This window comes from Coregonus clupeaformis, chromosome 27 (genome assembly GCF_020615455.1).
Source record: "Coregonus clupeaformis isolate EN_2021a chromosome 27, ASM2061545v1, whole genome shotgun sequence".
In the NCBI taxonomy this organism is placed as follows: Eukaryota; Metazoa; Chordata; class Actinopteri; order Salmoniformes; family Salmonidae; genus Coregonus; species Coregonus clupeaformis.
The window spans coordinates 22,421,887-22,444,808 of record NC_059218.1 but is presented as its reverse complement, the minus strand read 5'-3'; the positions used below and the strand labels follow the sequence as shown (position 1 = coordinate 22,444,808).

Sequence of the window (22,922 nt, the reverse complement as noted above, 5' to 3'; positions counted from 1 at the left end):
ACATGTGCGTTGTCTGGGGGACAGAGTTGTGTGTAACATGATGTGTGTTGGCTGAGGGAGGGAGTTGTGTGTAACATGTGCGTTGTCTGGGGGACAGAGTTGTGTGTAACATTATGTGTGTTGTCTGGGGGGCAGAGTTGTGTGTAACACGATATGTGTTGGCTGGGGGAGTGTGCTGTGCGTAAAACCATGTGTTTTAGCCATTAGATTCAGTTCCTTTAATTAGTCATCCGATGTCACGTTCGACTCCTACAATTTCCGATCAAACTTCCATCTCACGCTTCCCTTTTTATCAATTCCTCCCCTCAATCAAAGAGAACTCCAAATTGTATTAGGTTTCATTAAAAATAAATAAAGCAGGCAGCAGCATCTGAGTACCTGACATGCATGGTAGATGATCCACTATTGTGCCTGATGAGGAGGAGCGGAGGTGCAGAGCAGCGCTGTGACTGTGACCGTTTTAATGGAGATTCTCTTCTAGCCATGGTGTGCCTGAGAGCACGAACATGTGATTCCCATGTGTGTGCATTTCCCTGCTTAATTACTTGCAGCCACTGATGGCGATTGGAGCTCATTGCCGCTCACGGCACGGAGAACATGAATTAGCGTGCCGGGAGAGGCCACCGCTGTCTCATCCCCGGCTCTGTCGGAGTGAAGGAGAGGGAACGTGCCGGTGAATGACTGCAATTAGCGTTTTAGCGTCCTCATATGTGACCGACCGGCTCGATTCGGTCTTATTTAGCAACATTTTAAATTGTGTTTTTTTACATTGGATAAAAGTAGAGACTCAGAGCTAGAAAATGGTATATCATACACTACAGTTGAGGAACAATGGGAAAGTAATTCTGCTTTGAAAGTTGATCAATTTGTAACCCCACTTTTGAGAAAATGTTCCTTGAATATTTTGGTACACGTACTGGAGAGCTCTTTGTCTACACCCATTCAGCATCATTCACAACCTATTAAGCCTTAGCCCCACCCATCTCTTTAAGGATTCACATGCATGACATCAGCAGCCTGATAGTCCAAAATAGCATAACTGGTGTATTTTAACACCAATAAACCCATCTGTTTGAAAATGATTTTAGTAGCTACAGTGCCTTCGGAAAGTATTCAGATCCCTTGACTTTTTCCACATTTTGTTATGATAAATATTCAGACCCTTTACTCAGTACTTTGTTGAAGCACCGTTGGCAGCAATTACAGCCTTGAGTCTTCTTGGGTATGACGCTACAAGCTTGCCATGTCTGTATTTGGGGAATTTCTCAAATTCTTCTCTGCAGATCCTCTCAAGCTCTGTCAGGTTGGATGGGAAGCGTTGCTGCACAGCTATTTTCAGATCTCTTCAGAGATGTTCAATCGGGTTCAAGTCCGGGCTCGGCTGGGCCAAACAAGGACTTTCAGAGACTTGTCCCGAAGCCACTCCTGCGTTGTCTTGACTGTGTGCTTACGGTCGTTGTCCTGTTGGAAGGTGAACCTTCGCCCCCAGGCTGAGGCCCTGAGCGCTCTGGAGCAGGTTGTCATCAACAATCTCTCTGTACTTTGCTCCGTCCATCTTTGTCTCAATCCTGACTAGTCTCTCAGTACCTGCCGCTGAAAAAATCACTATAGCGTGATGCTGCCACCACCATGCTTCACCGTAGGGATCATGCCAGGTTCCTTACAGATGTGACGCTTGGCATTCAGGCCAAAGAGTTCAATCTTAGTTTCATCAGACCAGAGAATCTTGTTTCTCATGGTCTTAGAGTCTTTAGGTGCCTTTTGTCAAACTCCAAGAGGGCTGTCACGTGCCTTTTACTGAGGAGTGGCTTCCGTCTGGCCACAATACCTTAAAGGCCTGATTGGTGGAGTGTTGCAGAGATGGTTGTCCTTCTGGAAGGTTCTCCCATCTCCACAGAGGAACTCTAGAGCTCTCTCAGAGTGACCATTGGGTTCTTGGTCACCTCCCTGACCAAGGCCCTTCTCCCCCGACTACTCAGTTTGGCCGGGCAGCCAGCTCTAGGAAGAGTCTTGGTGGTTCCAAACTTCTTCCATTTAAGAATGATGGAGGCCACTGTGTTCTTGGGGACCTTCAATGCTGCAGACATTTTTTGGTACCCTTCCCTAGATCTGTGCCTCGACACAATCCTGTCTCAGAGCTCTACAGACAATTCCTTCGACCTCATGGCTTGGTTTCTGCTTTGACATGCACTGTCAACTGTGGGACCTTATATAGACAGGTCTGTGCCTTTCCAAATCATGTCCCGTCAATTGAATTTACCACAGGTTGACTCCAATCAAGTTGTAGAATCATCTCAATGATGATCAATGGAAACAGGATGCACCTGAGCTCAATTTCGAGTCTCATAGCAAAGGGTCTGAATACTTATGTGAATAAGGTATTGTTTATTAATTTTTTATACATTTGCAAAATGTGCTAAAAACCTATTTTTGCTTTGTCATTATGGGATATTGTGTGTAGATTGCTGAGGATTTTTATTTATTTAATCCATTTTAGAATAAGGCTGTAACATAACAAAATGTGGAAAAAGGGAAGGGGTCTGAATACTTTCCGAATGTACTGTTTATGTCAATCTAGCAAACCAGGCAGCTAAAAGCAACTTTCTAAACAACGTTTTGGTTTGTTTCAAGCTTGTTAGCTAGCTAGTTAACGTTAAGTTAGCTGGTAAGCCAGTTCAAATAATAACAACATCATATAGCTGACAACGTTTTAACTTTAACAATCATTTTTATTCATTATTACAGGAAAATAAACTCAAAAGAAGATCAATATTTACAAGTTAATGGCAAGCTAATTACAGAAAATAGCTTACGGTTGTGAGTGTGACGAATTAAAAGCAGGGCATTCTACCTGATAATTTTAAAACTTGGACCCTGTCTCGTTGGCCTAACGTTATATCCTAATTTGACTTTGGTGCAGGTCATGCTGTTCTTCACATTACCATCTCTGGTAAACACACACTATATCAAATAAAATCTAAGTTTATTTGTCACATGCACCGGTTACAGATGGTGTAAACGGTACAGTGAAATGGTACCTTGCATAGTGGAGTCTTTTGTTTAGACATGTAACTAGCTAGCTAGCTGAACAATTAACCATAATCCCAACTCATAACGTTACTACCCTGCATGAATCTGCAGGTAGCTAACCAAGTAGATTCAATGTTAGCTAGCTAGCTAACATTAGGCTGTAACTAGCAATGCAAATAGCTCTGAGATACGAATAATATTACTACACAGATCATACACGTAACGTTAGCTAGCGAGCCAGCCAGCTAGCGAGCCAACAGTACGCTTTAACTTGATAAAAATGACTTTCTGACAAAATTTGAAACTTATAATATCTGAAAATATAGCTAGCTAGACTCTCTTACCTGTATACATGGATGAACGCTTCTCCCTCTGTCACGGATGCGATGGCTGCCATTAGTTTGAAGATGTAATCCGGAGACAGGTGTTTTATACAACAGCCTTCGGTGTGTTCTCTTTTCGACTCTCCCTCCGCATATTTGCAATCAAACGCTAGAATTTTCTCCATCTCCTTAGCTATCATACTCTGCTTCCACCGGGCATTCCACTGATTTCAAAACTCTGTCCAACGGGCTTGGGAGAGGCGAAGGTCAAGTCATGCGTCCTCCGAAACACCGTTCAACTGTCGACCGAAGTCAGCCTGCAGGCGCCCGGCCTGCCACAAGGAGTCGCTAGAGCATGATGAGCCAAGTAAAGCCCCCCCGGTCAAACCCTTCCCTAACCTGGATCGAACCCGAGGCTGTAGTGACGCCACAACACTGCGATGCAGTGCCTTAGACCGCTGCACCACTCGGGAGGCCCAACTCTGTCTACTTTTGCAGTTATTCGTGATATCTTCAAAAATAAACACGTTAGAAAAGGTTACCTACACATACTGAGCAGCCCTTTGTCATAGACAGAAGCGTGCTACATGGCAGACCAATCCGAACTCATCTCTCGGCATGTCCAGCCCATCCATTATCTCAGCCAATCATGGCTAGCGTGAAGGTTCCTGTCTTTTTCCGTGGCTAAACCAACTAGGCTCGAATTTTAACAATTGTATTTATATTTACTGATAGCATACAAGTTTGTTATTAAGGCACATGAAAGTTCAGATGTTCCAGAAGGCATTTATGCCAAAAAATGCATTTTGATAAAAAAATTAATGTTTATGTTCAAATGCCTCTCCTGTGAAGTAGTGACGCGCAACATATTCCTAGTTTCCTGAAACGAGTCACATATGTCTTCATATCCACGCCAGCGCTAGGCTACTATCTGACGTCCACAGCACAATTTCATCCTGAATCTGTAAACATTATTACAGCCGAGAGACTCACATCATATAGCAGAAGGGGTATGTTGTGAATGTTTAATCACCGGCCTAGTTTGAAAAAGCACAATAACCAGGGTTGAGTTAGAGGCTGTTTGTTTTTGATGTTATTGTTGTCTCTTTATGGTAGCGTTAAGGAGGAAGTATGATGTCTTACTTTTTATGGGAAGCAAAATGTCTGGAGTCTAAGGTCTCTCTCTTCTCTGGTGAAAGGTACTGCTCTAAGGGTTATCTGGATGTTGTATGATTACAGATGGCTTTAGGATACACAGCTTGTCAGTGTTTTGTTTAGCTCTCTGACATGATTGAACACCATACCTTATGTTCACTTGTACATAAATTACTCCAACACTGTCTTTAGTGGTGTACCAGTCACTCACTAAGACAGGTGTCCTTGGCATTTTACAATGCAGCCATGATCTGGCTTGGCTTACTACTATAGTACCTGCTCCACTCATTTAGATTTTAGGTTTTATTCATTTGCACCAAAGAAAATAAGTTAAAGACAAAACAGTACAGATAAAAAACTGATAAAAAGGGTGTGCAGGTGAGATTGGAAGCCCAAAAGGAATTATATGAAAACCACACCACAACTATAATTAAACCATTTTTTTAAAGGTTTGTTCAATCAGTTAAACAAAGCATATTACATATTCTACATTTAATGCTACTAATCAATCCCAACTGTTCATTTCCAGCTGCCAAAGAGAAGTGGAAAATGGGAAAGTGGTCAGAAATGTCTCTATAAAGTATATCTCTATTAGCCACATTATTCAAATAATTTGTAAAAACAATATCAATAAGGGTGGCAAATGAACTCGTCACTCTTGTGGGCTTACAGATGAGGGGATAGCTGGAGTATTACGTATTCAAAAAATCAGATGTCAGTGAGTGGTTTTCACTTTTAAATAAATGTATGTTGTAATCACCCAATAGAAAACACGTTTTATCTTCATTTTTATACCCAAGGTTGATGCAAGAATACCAGTGAAACTATTTAACTACCAGAATCTGGTGGCTGATAGATGCATCCAATTACCACTTTTTTACCACCAATAAATGAACAGGAGGGAATTTCTATGAAAAGAGATTCAACATCAATGTCATCAGATTTAAGTGCGAGGTCCTCTCTTCCAAAGAATTGAACATGTTTATGAACAAAAATGGCCACTCCTCCTCCCACTCTTGATGTTCTACAGCGGTGAACAGCATTATAAGGAGACGTGTCATAACCATGTTTCTGAAAGGGCAACAATGGAAAATTAATGACTGAGAGAAGACAGATAATGAACAAGGTGGTCACGATTTTTAGGAAGACTGCGAACGTTGAAATGAAAGTTAGAAAATAAGTTTGTCTTGGAATTAAATAAACTGCTATACAGGTTGTTAAATTGCTTAATATTATAGTAATCACAAGTGATAGACTTATTTCTGGGAAATTTCAGGAAATTTGAATCTAGATCAACACAATAATTATTTTTATCATTCGCTTCATTAATATCTAATGGGTTGAAGACCATGTTATCAGGGTTGATATCCTGCCCAACAAAGAGAGATACACAGTCAGAATCATCCAGAGAGTGAAACGGAAACATAGAAGTGCATGCCTCATATGTCCAATACAACCATACGTTTGTGTTAGTTTTATCAATAGGGCTGCACTTCCTATGGAATGCACATTGACACAGTCGACATAACACCACTGAAGACTTCAGAGGGTTATGACATTTAGAGCAATGTGTGTTTTTGGTCATGAGGTTAGGTGAAACATATGAACAAAGTAGAGTAAATATGTGTGTGTATGTGTGTGTCAAATCAGTGGACTATAGCGGGGTCACTTGCCATAGGCCTACGAGAGGGGGGGTAATGACCAGCTGATCATACTTCAGGCATGCGATGTTGCCCTTTTTTCGTTCTTCAATTAGTCGTGGCAGCAGTTATTTTCTTTTGAGGTGTACCTTTTCAGAGAAGTCTTCATTGATGAAGATTTTGGTTCTCTTCAGGCACTTGGCTCTCTTGAGAATCTCCTCGTCTTTGGACCTGAGCAGTTTCACCACTATAGATCTGGGCCGTTAATCGGGGAAGAAAGTGACATTCCTATGCGCCCTCGATGAGTTTAGGGTCCAGTTTGAGTTGATCTGCCAGGAATTTCTTGACCTTGACTTCTGTGTCATGCCAAGTTTCAGTCTTTACATGCTCAATTCCATCGATTAAAATGTTATTGCGCCTCGATTGGTTTTCGAGGTAGTCTCCTTTGGAAGAGTGCTTGTCAAGTGTTTTTTGGAAAATTGTGAAATCCTCAGACATGATTTTGAATGCGGTCTGGCTGGTGACATTCGTGTCCTTTAGCTCCTGCACCTCTGACTACGTAAATGCCAAACTGTGTTTAAATTCCATTACATCCTTAAACAGATCATCAACCCTTTTGTTGGTAGAATCCATAAAGAGTTGCAGGAAAGAGAAAGTTATTTTCCTGCAGATCTATTAGATCTTTATAGAACTATTTTTGTTGATCGAGTAGTTCATGGAGTGTAGTGCTTGATACGTATTCCTCTTCCGCATTGAGCTTTGCAGCATTTTTCTGTCTAGTATTAGCCATGCTACAAGCTTTTTGTGAGCTAAAATGAGTTCGCAAACACAACCCACACCCTGCCTCCTGAAAACAAGCTCCGCCAGTGAAATGGCAAACATACACAAGCAACACAGACTTGATCACACATGCACCAGTACGATGAACAGAGAGAAGGCGGAGGACTTACTCACTATGGATCCTGGCTGCACTTTACTAAACAAGTGGGAGACACCAACTCGGAATTTAGTGCTGTGGATACAAGCAGTATGCAGGGCAGTAAGCCAAAACACCGGTCGAAGATCATTAGCTGCCCTGGCCTAGCCTCATCATGGAGTCCTCTCCTCCCAGTCTGTCCATTTCACTGTGAACAGGCCTGAACATATGGACAGTAATGTGTCATGAACACTCTCCTGCAGATGAGGCTGGTGGGAGGCACTATAGGAGGATGAGCTCATTGTAATGGCTGGAATGCAATCAATGGACATTTTACCAAACACAACAAACACATGGAAACAAAGCATTTGACTCCATTCCATTAATTCCATTCCAGCCATTACAATGAGCCCGTCCTCCTATAGCTCCTCTCACCAGCCTCCACTGCTCTCCTGAGAGTGGCTGCTGGGGCGTTGCTGTTACTTCCCTTTCCACTGCTGCTGAACCATTACCATCAATTCAACTCAATTTAAAATACTTTATTTATTGCACAAGGAGCCATTTTGCTGGGCCAGCAGTGCAAATGAGAAGGTAGGTACATAAAGTACATACAGGTAACTGCCAAAATAAAGGAAAGACTTGAGTAGATGAGGGAAACAAAGTATATTGAAAGCAAGTGCTTCCACACAGGTGTTGTTCCTGAGTTAATTAAGCAATTAAAACATCCCATCATGCTTAGGGTCAAATGCCCAGTTGCCCATTATTTTGGAGAGATCTGTCGGGTGACCACATGTCTCAGATTGTGCTGGACAGTCCCGCATGTTGGCCCTTTGTCCCATGTCCCGCAACTAAACAATTATATCCTGCATTTTATTAAAAAAATTCAACACCACCAATTTAGAAAAAAATGTCAATTTGTCCTGTATTTCACACATTCCAACCTGTCTCTTGCAGTCAGTCACATTGCGTTTATGAAAACATATATATCATAAGGATGTGGTAGCCTAAGCCTAATGGTGATGTTGAACACTTCTCCAATCGTGTTGAGATTTGATATTCTGTGCAGCGCAAGATGAGAGGTACTGTAGGCTAATGTCATAGGCCTATCGTCAACCAATCATACTTTATTTCTCAAATCCTTTCGGGCTAATTTCCAGCTAAACTTGGAGAGGACAGTTAGGCCTCATAACTATTTACAAAAAGCGTGCTTCTGATGAAAAGCTACAAAAGTAAGTAAATAGCCATATAAGACAAAAATATATATAAGGTAATTTCATAAAAGTTGTGAGGCTCTCCATGCTCATGAGTTGCTCATTTAACATATTTTCTGCTACAGTACTCAATCACGTTTTAAAAGTCTCGCATCCTAACTGTTTTAAATTCCCTGAGACCAACCAGAAATGTTTCCTTGGCCAAATATTCCCAGATTTCCATAAAACAGCCACACGTGGTCTCTCTGTATCACCAAATGTTGCACAAGGCGTCGCTCTTCCACTTCTCAGAATGGTGCTTGTTTAGTAAAGTTAGATAAAAGCTGAATCAATATCTTGGAAGATTACATAATTATTAATTAGTATTCTACATAACAGAACCAAATATAATAGTATAGTATAACGTTACTGTTACACCAAAAACACCACCTAATTTCTTATGAGATTTTAGGATGGTTGCTGAATAGTCCCCCAAAAATGATCATGTGGCCAAAACTGCGCGCGCCACTAGGCAGAATGTGCTTTGATTGAAACAGCAATACTGGAAGGCTATATAATTTTTTAACACCATCTGCTCTATTTTGCTCCCAAAACAATAATTCAAGAAGATCTAAATGCATATTCCTATGAATCTGATTGGGGGGGGGGGGAGAGATGGTGCTGCCAAATGTTTTTATTCATGTAGGCAACACTGTCCCGCAAAATCATCATATTGTCCCACATTTGGGTGTTTTAAATGTGGTCACCTTAGATCTCAGTTACTTGGAAAGAGGCGTCTCAAAGGAGCATAGGGGATTTAAAGGGTGTGGTTATCTCAGTCACTTGATCTCAACCCAATTGAACACTTATGGGAGATTCTGGAGCGATGCCTGAGACAGCGTTTTCCACCACCATTAACAAAACACTAAATTATGGAATTCCTTGTGGAAGAATGTGGTCACATCCCTCCAATAGAGTTCCAGACACTTGTAGAATCTATGACAAGGCGCGTTGAAGATGTTCTGGCGGCTCTGGTGGGTCGTGGTGGCCCAACGCCCTATTAAGAAACTTTATGTTGGCATTTCCTTTGTTTTGGCTGTTATCAGTACATGCACACATAAACGTACAACATGGAACATTGGCATACTAATTTGATCCCCATACACACGTATTACTGCAGCAGACATGAGAGCTAGTCTCACTGGAGTCTCACTAGTCTCACTGGAATCTCACTGGAGTCTCACTGGAGTCTCACTAGAATCTCACTGGAGTCCAATGTTCCCTCTAATTTTTTTCGGCACTGAGCAAATTTCAGGTCTGCTGAGCGCAAACTTGAACGTTGTGAAAATTCTGTGCAACTTCCAGCTCGCATTTACTGTGAACACTGTGACTGTACCTGCTTTAAGTTACAGTTTCAGACAGTGGTCAAGTAGGCTACTGTGGCTATTTGATCATAATGTAGGCCTACCAGAGTGTCCTACTATCAAAAACAATGGAGAAAATGCATCCCATAACATATTAACATGGAGATAGCTGTTCAATCATTCAGCCTACAATGTAGGCCCATGAGACTTTAGAAAAAAACATGCAGGGCTTAACATTAACCTGTTTATCTATTTGTCCTTCAGACAAGGAGGTGACTGAAAATGTTGTTGTTTGATGCAAGAAACTACTTTACAAAATAAAATGCATTATTATTCCCATACCATTATTACGGAGAATCAGACAAATTATGCTACCCTCTGCCTATTAGCTACTTAGCTTATTCAAGCCTGTCTCAAAATAAACACTGCCCCTTTAAGACAAAATAAAGCTCTTTACCAGACTCAATTTTCAAAGATGTCTAGAAATGTACACATTTTGTGCTCTTGTAGGAAGCAATCACTCCCCCATTGCTGACTACAAATGATCTATAACTGGGCTAATAACTCAGTAGCTAGCAACGGATATGAACATATGTGCACACGTGAATACATGCAGCTCTGCTTTGATCTCAAAACAAGTGATCTACTCACAACCGCTCATGCTGTAAACACAGTCCAGTTCAAAGTGAATGATACAGATCCATATATGGCAATGGTCTATTTGCATATAGGCCTACTGCAGCTCTGATTAGTTATGCCGCACCGATCTGTGCCCAGTACGGGCTGAGTCGTGCATGCCAATGCAATAGAATCCTACTCCGATGCGTTCTGCCTACAACAAAATCTCTTGCATAGTTAGTTTTGCATTCTAAGTCTTGCATAGTTCGTTTTGTTTCGGTATGTTGCATTGAAAGTGCCTAATATTGCGTTGATTCGATCACAATTCCCACAGTAAAGGGAAATGTTGATAGTGTTAACTAAGGGGGAAAACTCTAGAAAGTTGAGTGAAGTTCAATCTTGTGCTTCTCTGCGGGGGCTGATATTTATTTTGTGCGGCAGTCCCGGGGAGCTGTGTGCCCGTGTACGAGTGCAGCTTAAAGGGAACATTGCTGGAGTCTCACTGGAATCTCACTGGAGTCTCACTGGAATCTCACAGTTGCTCATGACCGAGACACCCCCAAGCACCGGAGACACAACCGGATTGGATCGTTGTTGTTCTGGGGTTGGTTGATGCCATTTTGCACCCTCTTCAGACCCTCCATAGTCCATAGCTCATTGGCACTCCCATTACACTCTCAACCAATAGCCTGAGGGGGGTTGGCTTCCTCCCTGCTTTGGTGTCCATATTCATGTGATGTCTGGTAACATTTGAACACTGACTGGTTCTAATATCAATAATGTATTGTATAAGTGTCGTCCTGTGGCTGAAAACTGGAGAATTCAAGCTCAGTGTCAGAGTAAATGCTGGGGAGTAATGAATTAGCTTTTTTAGGATCTTGCTCTGGGTAAATACTGACTCTCTAATAGTCAGGCTTCATCTTCAGCCAGGGTGCAAACCCATACAATATTGCATGTACATACTAAATATTACAATATGACAATATTATACATACAGTACATAGAACAAACATACACATATACACTACCGGTCAAATGTTTTAGAACACCTACTCATTCAAGGGTTTTTCTTTATTTTTTACTATTTTATACATTGTAGAATAATAGTGAAGACATAAAAACTATGAAATAACACAGATGGAATCATGTAGTAACAAAAAAAGTGTTAAACAAATCAAAATATAATTTATATTTGAGATTCTTCAAAGTAGCCACCCCGTTTGACAAGCCTGGCCTAGTGGTTGGAGGTAGAGTCACTAGAGTGTGACAGGACATGCCTCATGGCTGGCCCATGCAGATCAGAGACACGCTTCAGATGTGCATTGTGTATATGCACAGCAGCCTGATAAATAGAATTGATATAGAATTGAATTTTATGTACATAGCAGATATGTTTAGGAATATCATGTTACATTGGATAGACGCTGTCAGTCAAATTAGGCAGTGTAGGCTACATTCCCCCATATACAGTACAGACAGACTTTACTTCCAATATTCTGCTTGTCATCTTCTCTCTCTTCCACTTGTTCTTCTATCTCTTTCTCTTTCATCTACACTACCGGTCAAAAGTTTTAGAACACCTTCTCATTCAAGGGTTTTTCTTTATTTTGAATATTTTCTACATTGTAGAATAATAGTGAAGACATCAAAACTATGAAATAACACATATGGAATCATGTAGTAACCAAAAAAGTGTTAAACAAATGAAAATATATTTTAAATTTGAGATTCTTCAAATAGCCACCCTTTGCCTTGATGACATCTTTGCACACTCTTGGCATTCTCTCAACCAGCTTCACCTGTAATGCTTTTTCAACAGTCTTTAACGAGTTCCCACACATGCTGAGCACTTGTTGGCTGCTTTTCTTTCACTCTGTGGTCCAACTCATCCCAAACCATCTCAATTTGGTTGAGGTCGTGGGATTGTGGAGGCCAGGTCATCTGATGCAGCACTCCATCACTCTCCTTCTTGATAAAACAGCCCTTACACCGCCTGGAGGTGTGTTGGGTCATTGTCCTGTTGAAAAACAAATGATAGTCCCACTAAGCCCAAACCAGATGGGATGGCGTATCGCTGAAGAATGCTGCGGTAGCCATGCTGGTTAAGTGTGCCTTGAATTCTAAATCACAGACAGTGTCACCAGCAAAGCACCCCCACACCATAACACCTCCTCCTCCATGCTTTACGGTGGGAAATACACATTCAAAGATCATCCGTTCACCCACACCGTGTCTCACAAAGACACGGTGGTTGGAACCAAATATCTCAAATTTGGACTCCAGACCAAAGGCCAAATTTCCACAGGTCTAATGTCCATTGCTCGTGTTTCTTCTTCTTTTTGGTGTCCTTTAGTAGTGGTTTCTTTGCAGCAATTCGACCATGAAGGCCTGATTCACGCAGTCTCCTCTGAACAGTTGATGTTGAGATGTGTCTGTTACTTGAACTCTGTGAAGCATTTATTTGGGCTGCAATTTATGAGGCTGGTAACTCTAATGAACTTATCCTCTGCAGCAGAGGTAACTCTGGGTCTTCCATTCCTTTGGCGGTCCTACTGAGAGCAAGTTTCTTCATAGCGCTTGATGGTTTTTGCGACTGCACAGATTTTCCGTATTGACTAACATTCATGTCTTAAAGTAATGATGGACTGTTGTTTCTCTTTGCTTATTTGAGCTGTTTTTGCCATAATATGGACTTGATCTTTTACCAAATAGGGCTATCTTCTGTATACCCCCACAACACAACTGATTGGCTCAAATGCATTAAGAAGGAAATCAATTCCATAAATTAACTTTTAAGAATGCACTCCTGTTAATTGAAATGCATTCCAGGTGACTACCTCATGAAGCTGGTTGAGAGAATGCAAAGAGTGTGCAAAATTGTCATCAAGGCAATGGGTGGCTATTTGAAGAATCTCAAATATAAATTTTTTGATTAACACTTTTTTGGTTACTACATTATTCCATATGTGTTATTTCATAGTTTGATGTCTTCACTATTATTCTACAATGTAGAAAATAGTTAAAATAAAGAAAAACCCTTGAATGAGTAGGTGTTCTAAAACTTTTGACTGGTAGTATATATATATATATTGGATGACATGTTTAACGCAGCAGGGAATGTAACACAGTCCTTTCACTGAACAGCATTACTGTTATGATTCAGTATTTGTGGAGGGAGGTCACAGCAAACAGTGCGGTGATGTTGGGTGTATTACTCAACCAGAGGCGGCTGATGGCAGGAGCTATAGGAGGACGGGCTCATTGTAATGGCCGAAATGGAATCAATGGAACGGAGTTAAACGTGATTTCCATATTTTTGATGTGTTTGATTTCGTTCTATTTATTCCATTCCTCTCCATCTTAAATAAGCATTCCCCATTCAAAAAATTCAGAACTAAGAACAGATATAGCCCCTGGTCCACCCCAGACTTGACTGCCCTTGACCAGCACAGAAAAATCCTGTGGCGTACATTGCATTAGCATTGAACAGCCCCCGCGATATGCAATTTTTCAGGGAAGTCAGGAACCAATATACACAATCAGTTAGGAAAGCAAAGGCTAACTTTTTCAAACAGAAATTTGCATCATGTAGCACTAACTCCAAAAAGTTTTGGGACACTGTAAAGTCCATGGAGAATAAGACAACCTCCTCCCAGCTGCCCACTGCACTAAGGCTAGGAAACACTGTCACTACCGATAAATCTACGATAATCGAACATTTCAACAAGCGTTTTGCTACGGCTGGCCATGCTTTCCACCTGGCTACCCCTACCCCGGCCACCAGCTCTGCACCCTCCGCTGCAACTTGCCCATGCCCCCCCCGCTTCTCCTTCACACAAATTCAGATAGCTGATGTTCTGAAATTAGCTGCAAAATCTGGACCCCTTCAAATCAGCTGGGCTAGACAATCCTTTCTTTCTAAAATTAGCCGCCGAAATTGTCGCAACCCCTATTACCTGCCTGTTCAACCTCTCTTTCGTATCGTCTGAGAGCCCCAGAGGTTGGAAAGCTGCCGCCGTCATCCCCCTCTTCAAAGGGGATGACACTCTAGATCCAAACTATTACAGACCTATATCCATCCTGCCCTGCCTTTCGAAAGTATTTGAAAGCTAAGTTAACAAACAGATCACCGACCATTTCGAATCCCACCGTACCTTCTCCGCTATGCAATCTGGTTTCCGACCTGGTCATGGGTGTACCTCAGCCACGCTCAAGGACCTAAACGATATAATAACCGCGATCGATAAAAGACAGTACTGTGCAGCTGTCTTCATTGACCTGGCCAAGACTTTTGACTCTGTCAATCACCGCATTCTTATTGGCCGACTAAATAGCCTTGGTTTCTCAAATGACTGCCTCGCCTGGTTCACCAACTACTTCTCAGATAGAGTTCAATGTGTCAAATCGGAGGGCCTGTTGTCTGGACCTCTGGCAGTCTCTATGGGGGTGCCACAGGGTTCAATTCTCGGGCCGACTCTATTCTCTGTGTATATCAATGATGTCACTCTTGCTGCTGGTGACTCTCAGATCCACCTCTACGCAGACAACACAATTTTGTATACATCTGGCCCTTCATTGGACACTGTGTTAACAAACCTCCAAACGAGCTTCAATGCCATACAACACTCCTTCCATGGCCTCCAACTGCTCTTAAACGCTAGTAAAACTAAATGCATGCTCTTCAATCGAACATTGCTTGCACCCGCCTGCCCGACTAGAATCACTACTCTCGGCGGGTCTGACTTAGAATATGTGGACAACTACAAATACCTAGGTGTCTGGTTAGACTGTAAACTCTCCTTCCAGACTCATATTAAGCATCTCCAATCCAAAGTTAAATCTAGAATCGGCTTCCTATTTCGCAACAAAGCCTCCTTCACTCATGCTGCTAAACATGCCCTCGTAAAACTGACTATCCTACCGATCCTTGACTTCGGCGATGTCATTTACACAATAGCTTCCAACACTCTACTCAGCAAATTGGATGTAGTCTATCACAGTGCCATCCGTTTTGTCACCAAAGCCCCATATACCACCCACCATTGTGACCTGTACGCTCTCGTTGGCTGGCCCTCACTACATATTTGTCACCAAACCCACTGGCTCCAGGTCATCTATAAATGACTTCTAGGACAATCCCAGCCTTATCTTAGCTCATTGGTCACCATAGCAACACCCACCCGTAGTATGCGCTCCAGCAGGTATATCTCACTGGTCATCCCCAAAGCCAACACCTCCTTTGGCCACCATTCCTTCCAGTTCTCTGCTGCAAATGACTGGAACAAACTGAAAAAATCTCTGAAGCTGGAGACACTTATCTCCCTCACTATCTTTAAGCATCAGTTGTCAGAGCAGCTTACCGATCACTGCACCTGTACACAGCCCATCTGTAATTAGCCCACCCAACTACCTCATCCCCATATTGTTATTTACATTGTTATTTATTTTGCTCATTTGCACCCCAGTATCTCTATTTGCACATCATCTTCTGCACATCTATCACTCCAGTGTTAATACTAAATTTTAAATATTTTGCACTATGGCCTATTTATTGCCTTACCTCCATAACTTACTACATTTGCACACACTGTATATAGATTTTCTATTGTGTTATTGACTGTGCGTTTTGTTTATTCCATATGTAACTCTGTGTTGTTGTTGTTTTTACCGCACTGCTTTGCTTTATCTTGGCCAGGTCGCAGTTGTAAATGAGAACTTGTTCTCAACTGGCTTACCTGGTTAAATAAAGGTGAAATAAAAATAAATAAATAAATTCCAGCCATTACAATGAGCCCGTCCCCCTTTAGCTCCTCTCACCAGCCTCCTTTGTACTCAACAATTAACTTATTATTATACTAATCAACAATCTCAAAAGCTATCTATTTAAGGCAGCAATAATTTAATCAAGTGTGTTTATATGTTTATGTGGTATATGCAGTGAAGTCATGATTTGCAGTATTCCTTGCTCGCTTTGAATCCAGTGTTGTGGAAGAATCCAGAATCTATGTCTTTGGTGACGCTCTCCTCATTCAGACCTCTTTAAACCATTGTGTATGAATGATACCTGTGTGGATGTTCTTTGTCCCGAAGCTGTTTGGTCGCAGTGGGCTATACCGCCTAATTTAAATGCCTCAGGGCCGGAGCCTTTTGTACTTTAGAGAGCGTTACAGTATAATATGCCCTTAATTTACATTTTAGGCATCAGCCTGACACCTGGGAGGAAATAACGGTTGTGACTAGAGGGAGTACATCTATGACCGGAAGTGACTTTTCGTAGCTGGTTAAGAGAGCATTTTAGCTAACCCTAACCCTTTTCCTAACCTTTACCTAAGTCTCCTAACCTGCCACGTTAATGATCCTAACCTGCTGCGTAAATTCTCCTAACCTGCTACGAAAAAGTAACTTCCGGTCATAGCTGTATTCCATCTAGTCACAACCGTTATTTCCTCCCAGGTGTCAGGCTGATGTCTAAAATGTAAAATATAAATGAATGGCGTACTCCCTCTAGAAATAACTGCCTTTCCCTATAGCAGTGTCACTTCCTGTACCCGGCAGCTATTCTGTCACAAAGTAACTACCCCTACACGCTTGCATGCATATAAACACACACACTCAATGTATGTTCACTCAAGCACACATCGCATAGAAGCTCTAGCCTTCAAAAGCTTATCTTTATGAATCCAGTCCCATCCTCTTCATTAAAGAGTGATCAGTATCTGGTAATATTTCACACTGTCTTTTGTCCTTCGTAATCCGATCTTTCCTCCTTTGCTCCCTCACTGTGTCCTGTGGTGATGTGTGTGTGCCTGTGTGTGTGTGTGTGTGTGTGTGTGTTTCAACTGCCCACTTCCGTCCTGTAAAGCTCCAGGTCTTGGCCCCCATGCTGGCTCCCTGATTGTGTTCCCCGCTTCCTCAGTGGGGGGGCTGTACCTCCCAGAGCTGCCCCAGACAGAAGCACTCTGTCTGGGTTACTGTCCCACTAGGTCTGGGCCTCAGGCAACTTCCAGCCCAGCACAGAGTACAAGCCCTTACTATAGGAATTGAGAATCCTCCAGGGATTAGCGCACATTCCTGCCTAGCTACATTTCATCTGCCTCTACCTTTATGGTCCCAAATGTTTCATTTCTCCCCCCACACACACACACACACACACACACACACACACACACACACACACACACACACACACACACACACACACACACACACTCACACTCACACAAACAGGCCCACTGCGGCATTGCAGAAACAGCCCGCTCCACTCGGCAGCTTTGTGTTGAAATTTATTCTGTTCTTTTGATGTATCATTGTTGTCACTGCTAACCAAATCGTTGCTGTGCCTGAAAGGAGTCTCCATAGCAAAGTTGCCTTACTTCCTATGGTTTCTTCGGCCCATTCATAAAGGTGTTAGGCATAAAGAATACACACAGCTGCTGCATAGGCCCTCTGTGTTGGGTAGCTTACATCTTAGTATTTCATCTTTTTCTGTCAAACTTTAATTCCTGGAGCCCTTTGTCACCGCAGCTCTCCTCTGGAGAGGAATCTCACTAAGCCCAACAGTGAGTTCTTGTGTGTCCCTACGTGTGTGTACGCATGCTTTTGTAAGCAGGTGTGTATGTTCATGAATGCATATGTTTTTTCTTGACTGCTGTTTGCTCAGAGCGAGCAGAGATCCAGGAAAGTCCTTAATATCCACGCTCTTAACACATCACTCTCACACAGTAACTACAGTACACTTGGCATTGTGTGGCTTATTCTTAGCTAGAACCCTATTTATTTCAGTCTTTGTCCGTCTCAGGCATGCATCTTGAAACAGAAGCAGCAGAAAAAGAAGCAGGTAGCTGACTCTTAGACTATAGTGTTGCTCCCTCTCTCTGGCTGCATTGAAAGGGCACAGTATGGTTATGTTTATAATGAGACACAGAATAAAGCAGGCTGACCTCTCTGGCCAGCAGGCTGCAGCCATTTATCATCCCAAACACATTATGTGGCAGTACCAGCCACCAGCTAACACACTGCCCTCTGCTGGACACACACTATGTGTGTGTGTGTGTGTGTGTGTGTGTGTGTGTGTGTGTGTGTGTGTGTGTGTGTGTGTGTGTGTGTGTGTGTGTGTGTGTGTGTGTGTGTGAGTGGCAGAAGTGGATAATTTCACAGTCATAACTAATGTAATACGTGTCTGTTAAGTATTTATTTTGTATCTTTTTCCAATCCTTTAGCTTGTCAATGTGGCAATATACGTCTCTATTCAAACATACAGATTATTCACAGTTTGTGAGATTAAATTGTCAGAGTTGATTTGAGCGGAATCATTTTTGCAGTGCGGTGTCGTCATACGTTGCAGTCTGTCCTCCAAAACTCTGCACCCATAAGCTCTCATTATGCATTGATCTCACCGACCACCAGTCTTTGAAGTGTGGGTGTAACTTTCCGAAATGGTAAACTAGAACAAGTTCTGGGAGTCTTAAATGGAATATATGCTCAACTAGAATGTTCAGCTCCAAGACCTTGGATCAGTGTTCTTGCCTTGTGGATTTTGGGCATTGACCCTGTTGCACAACATGACACTTATAAGGACACAATTTGGTAGTTGGTACAATACAATACAGAGATCAGTTTCCAACCCAACGTATTCTCCTGTGGATTGTAAAATGCCTGTCTGAGTTTGCACTTACTTTGAAGACTATGTGGCATCTCAGCCTGCACTTAAATTGTGATTATACACACATAAAAAATACAGTTACACAAGAGGGTTTGTTTGTATGTAATACACAGAATTGACAGCAAGTTTCAGATCCCGGTTGCAAGTTATAGTTTCACAATGCCTTGTACAATGTTTGTTTCCCGGGGATGTTTACTTTTGTATCTAGTTTTATAGATAGAGAATTCCAGGGGGACAGACAGTCAGACAGGCTGATCAAACTGAAGGCTCGGGAAATCAGAGTTTAGGATTTTTGTATTCATAGTTTTTCCTGCTTTGTTTGCGTCGCAATCAGTGGAGAGACAATGTTTTTCAGATGAGATCTTTCTCTGTGAAATGTGCCATGGAGGACGAACAAAAGTAAATTGCTTTTTTCTCCCTCATGCTTCTGGGGGAGTGTGTGCCAGAACTGAACTGAACAGAGGTTGGGTTGCGGTGGATACATGTTATACTATTTAACAGCTCTCCTCTTTTTAGGAAAACTTGTCTGTTTGGCACTCAATTTTCCCTATGTCTGCGTCTCCTTTTGTCTGAATTGGTTTCCATCCGAGTTGCGACCGATTTTCATGTGAATATTATCAAATCAACATGAAAAAATATGTCCAGATGTAGCGGATATAATGTGCGTAATGACGTAGGGCACATATAAAATACTTTTGCGCTTAATTGTTCATGGACCGAATAAAAAACATGGGTAACATTTTATTTGGATAGTCCATCTGTAGATGCTCTTGCAGTTGACATGTTACTGATATTCTGTATATAGTCTGTAGAGCATCTACAGATGGACTATCTAAATAAAGTGTTACCAAAACATGAGTTTAATGTGTTTCCATTGCATTTTCCACTCTACCAATAGTTTTGTCACACAAACTGTTGCGATAAATGACAAACTTGCCCAATCTGGTTTTCGCGCATGCTCTAGACAAGTGGACACTGGAAAGGTTAGGTTATTTGATGAGATGGATAAGAGCAAGATCATTTTTATTTTTAATTGGCAGCTAAGCATCGATCATAATGTCACTAGCATACAAATTAAAATGCTCAATATTTATTGGAAAGGAGCATCGAGCTCATCACCGTGCACTGTCACCACCTTGTAGCCTAAACTGTGCATGCTTTTCCAAGTCACAGTGGGAGGACCACACAAAATAGCATCCTGTGTCTGCAAATTTACCTCGACATGATGGTTATTCTATCAACAACTGCTCTAGAAATTGTTTCCCCAGCAATACTTTGCATAATACAATTACCGACAAAAAAAGATCTCACCATGTCGAAATAACAAATTGTCTGTTGACATTCCTAAGATTGGACCGACACTTCCTGTTTCCATCACACTTGCCGTGATTTTTCTTTATACGCCATGACTTTACATGCATAGAAACTGTGGATGGAAACATGGTTATTGATGATGCTAATGCTAATACATCCTTAATGCCTTTTCTAAACACCCAAGATCAATTGATCATACAAATAAAAAACACCTCTCTTTCCCTCCCCTTCTCCTTCCCTCTCCCCTCCCCTCTCCCCCCAGGCCGGAGGCGGGTTACCAGAGGGTCCTCCAGGTTGATCTGGAGGTGAACGGGCTACTGGACCCACTGGGCAGCCGGGTGGTGATGTGGCAGGTGGAGTACCCTCCCACCAGCTCCCTCACTGACGAGGTCCAGACCCTCATCCACCTGGCACCACAGGACTTGGGTGGCATTGTGCCACTGGCAATGGTGAGGAACCAGAAAGAGAGTACCTGTGTGTGTGTGTAGTAATATTTATCATGTATATAATATACACCTGAAATGTGACTCGTAATAAGACTATTCATTTAGCCCATTAAATTAATTATCTGAGTCCATTAGATAAATAGCAATATGCAAGAACACTATAGTTGAGTTACAGTAATAGGCAATGAAGAAATATCTGAGAATGGAATTCTAAACACAAGTGTATTTAATTACTTTGTAAAATGAATGGATTCACATACAAGGAATAAAGCTTAAGTTACAGTGGCTTGCGAAAGTATTTACCCGCCTTGGCATTATTCCTATTTTGTTGCCTTACAACCTGGAATTAAAATAGATTTTGGGGGGGGTTGTATCATTTCATTTACACAACATACCTACCACTTTGAAGATGCAAAATATTTTTTATTGTGAAACAAACAACAGAAAACTTGAGCGTGCATAACTATTCACCCCCCCTCAATTGGATTGAGGTCTGGGCTTTGACTAGGCCATTCCAAGACATTTAAATGTTTCCCCATAAACCACTCAAGTGTTGCTTTAGCAGTATGCTTAGGGTCATTGTCCTGCTGGAAGGTGAACCTCCGTCCCAGTCTCAAATCTCTGGAAGACTGAAACAGGTTTCCCTCAAGAATTTCCCTGTATTTAGCGTCATCCATCATTCCTTCAATTCTGACCAGTTTCCCAGTCCCTGCCGATGAAAAACATCCCCACAGCATGATGCTGCCACCACCATGCTTCACTGTGGGGATGGTGATCTCGGGGTGATGAGAGGTGTTGGGTTTGCGCCAGACATAGCCTTTTCCTTGATGGCCAAAAAGCTCAATTTTAGTCTCATCTGACCAGAGTACCTTCTTCCATATGTTTGGGGAGTCTCCCACATGGTTTTTGGCGAACACCAAACGTGTTTGCTTATTTTTTTCTTTAAGCAATGGCTTTTTTCTGGCCACTCTTCCGTAAAGCCCAGCTCTGTGGAGTGTACGGCTTAAAGTGGTCCTATTACAGCTCCTTCAGGGTTATCTTTGGTCTCTTTGTTGCCTCTCTGATTAATGCCCTCCTTGCCTGGTCCGTGAGTTTTGGTGGGCGACCCTCTCTTGGCAGGTTTGTTGTGGTGTCATATTCTTTCCATTTGTTAATCATGGATTTAATGGTGCTCCGTGGGATATTCAAAGTTTCAGATATTTTTTTATAACCCAACCCTGATCTGTACTTCTCCACAACTTTGTCCCTGACCTGTTTGGAGAGCTCCTTGGTCTTCATGGTGCGGCTTGCTTGGTGGTGCCCCTTGCTTAGTGGTGTTGCAGACTCTGGGGCCTTTCAGAACAGGTGAGATCAAGTGACAGATCATGTGACACTTAGATTGCACACAGGTGTTCTTTATTTAACTAATTATGTGACTTCTGAAGGTAATTGGTTGCACCAGATCTTACTTAGGGGCTTCATAGCAAAGGGGGTGAATACATATGCACGCACCACATTTCCGTTATTTATTTTTGAGAATTCTTTTCATTTCACTTCACCAATTTGGAATATTTTGTGTATGTCCATTACATGAAATCAAAATAAGATTACAGGTTGTAATGCAACAAAATAGGAAAAACGCCAAGGGTGATGAGTACTTTTGCAAGGCACTGGACAAAGCATTAACAAGAATTACAAGGCAGTATTCTAAGCATGGTCAGAGAGGGAGAGCGAGAGAGAGACAAAGAAACAATGGCTTGTGCCATAGCCCATAGCTCATGGGAGAGGGAGAGAGAAAGAGTGTAGGTATCTCACCAAAGCAAGTCAGTAACATAAGAGAAAGAACAATTAATCTACAATGAATGGTGGCGGTGGGGTTATGGTATGGGCAGGCATAAGCTACGGACAACAAACATAATTGCATTTTATTGATGGCAAGTTGAATGCACAGAGATACCGTGATGAGATCCTGAGGCCCATTGTCGTGCCATTCATCCGCCGCCATCACCTCATGTTTCAGCATTGTAATGCACGGTCCCATGTCACAAGGATCTGTACACAATTCCTGGAAGCTGAAAATGTCCCAGTTCTTCGATGGCCTGCATACTCACCAGACATGTCACCCCACTGAGCGTGTTTGGGATGCTCCGGATCGATGTGTATGACAGCGTGTTCCAGTTCCTGCCAATATCCAGCAACTTTGCACAGCCATTGAAGAGGAGTGGGACAACATTCTACAGGCCCCAATCAACAGCCTGATCAACTCTATGCGAAGGAGATGTGTT

At 42.1% G+C, this 22,922-nt stretch overlaps 1 protein-coding gene across 1 annotated transcript in view; it reads left to right on the top strand.

Annotated features, from left to right (window-relative positions):
- si:dkey-112m2.1 (transmembrane protein 132C) overlaps positions 1 to 22,922 on the top strand; it is a 243,809-nt gene that overhangs the window by 123,417 nt on the left and 97,470 nt on the right. Inside the window, exon 4 of the mRNA XM_041850784.2 lies at positions 20,475 to 20,661. Coding sequence (XP_041706718.2) covers positions 20,475 to 20,661 — 187 coding nt within the window. The remainder of the gene's footprint in view (positions 1 to 20,474; positions 20,662 to 22,922) is intronic.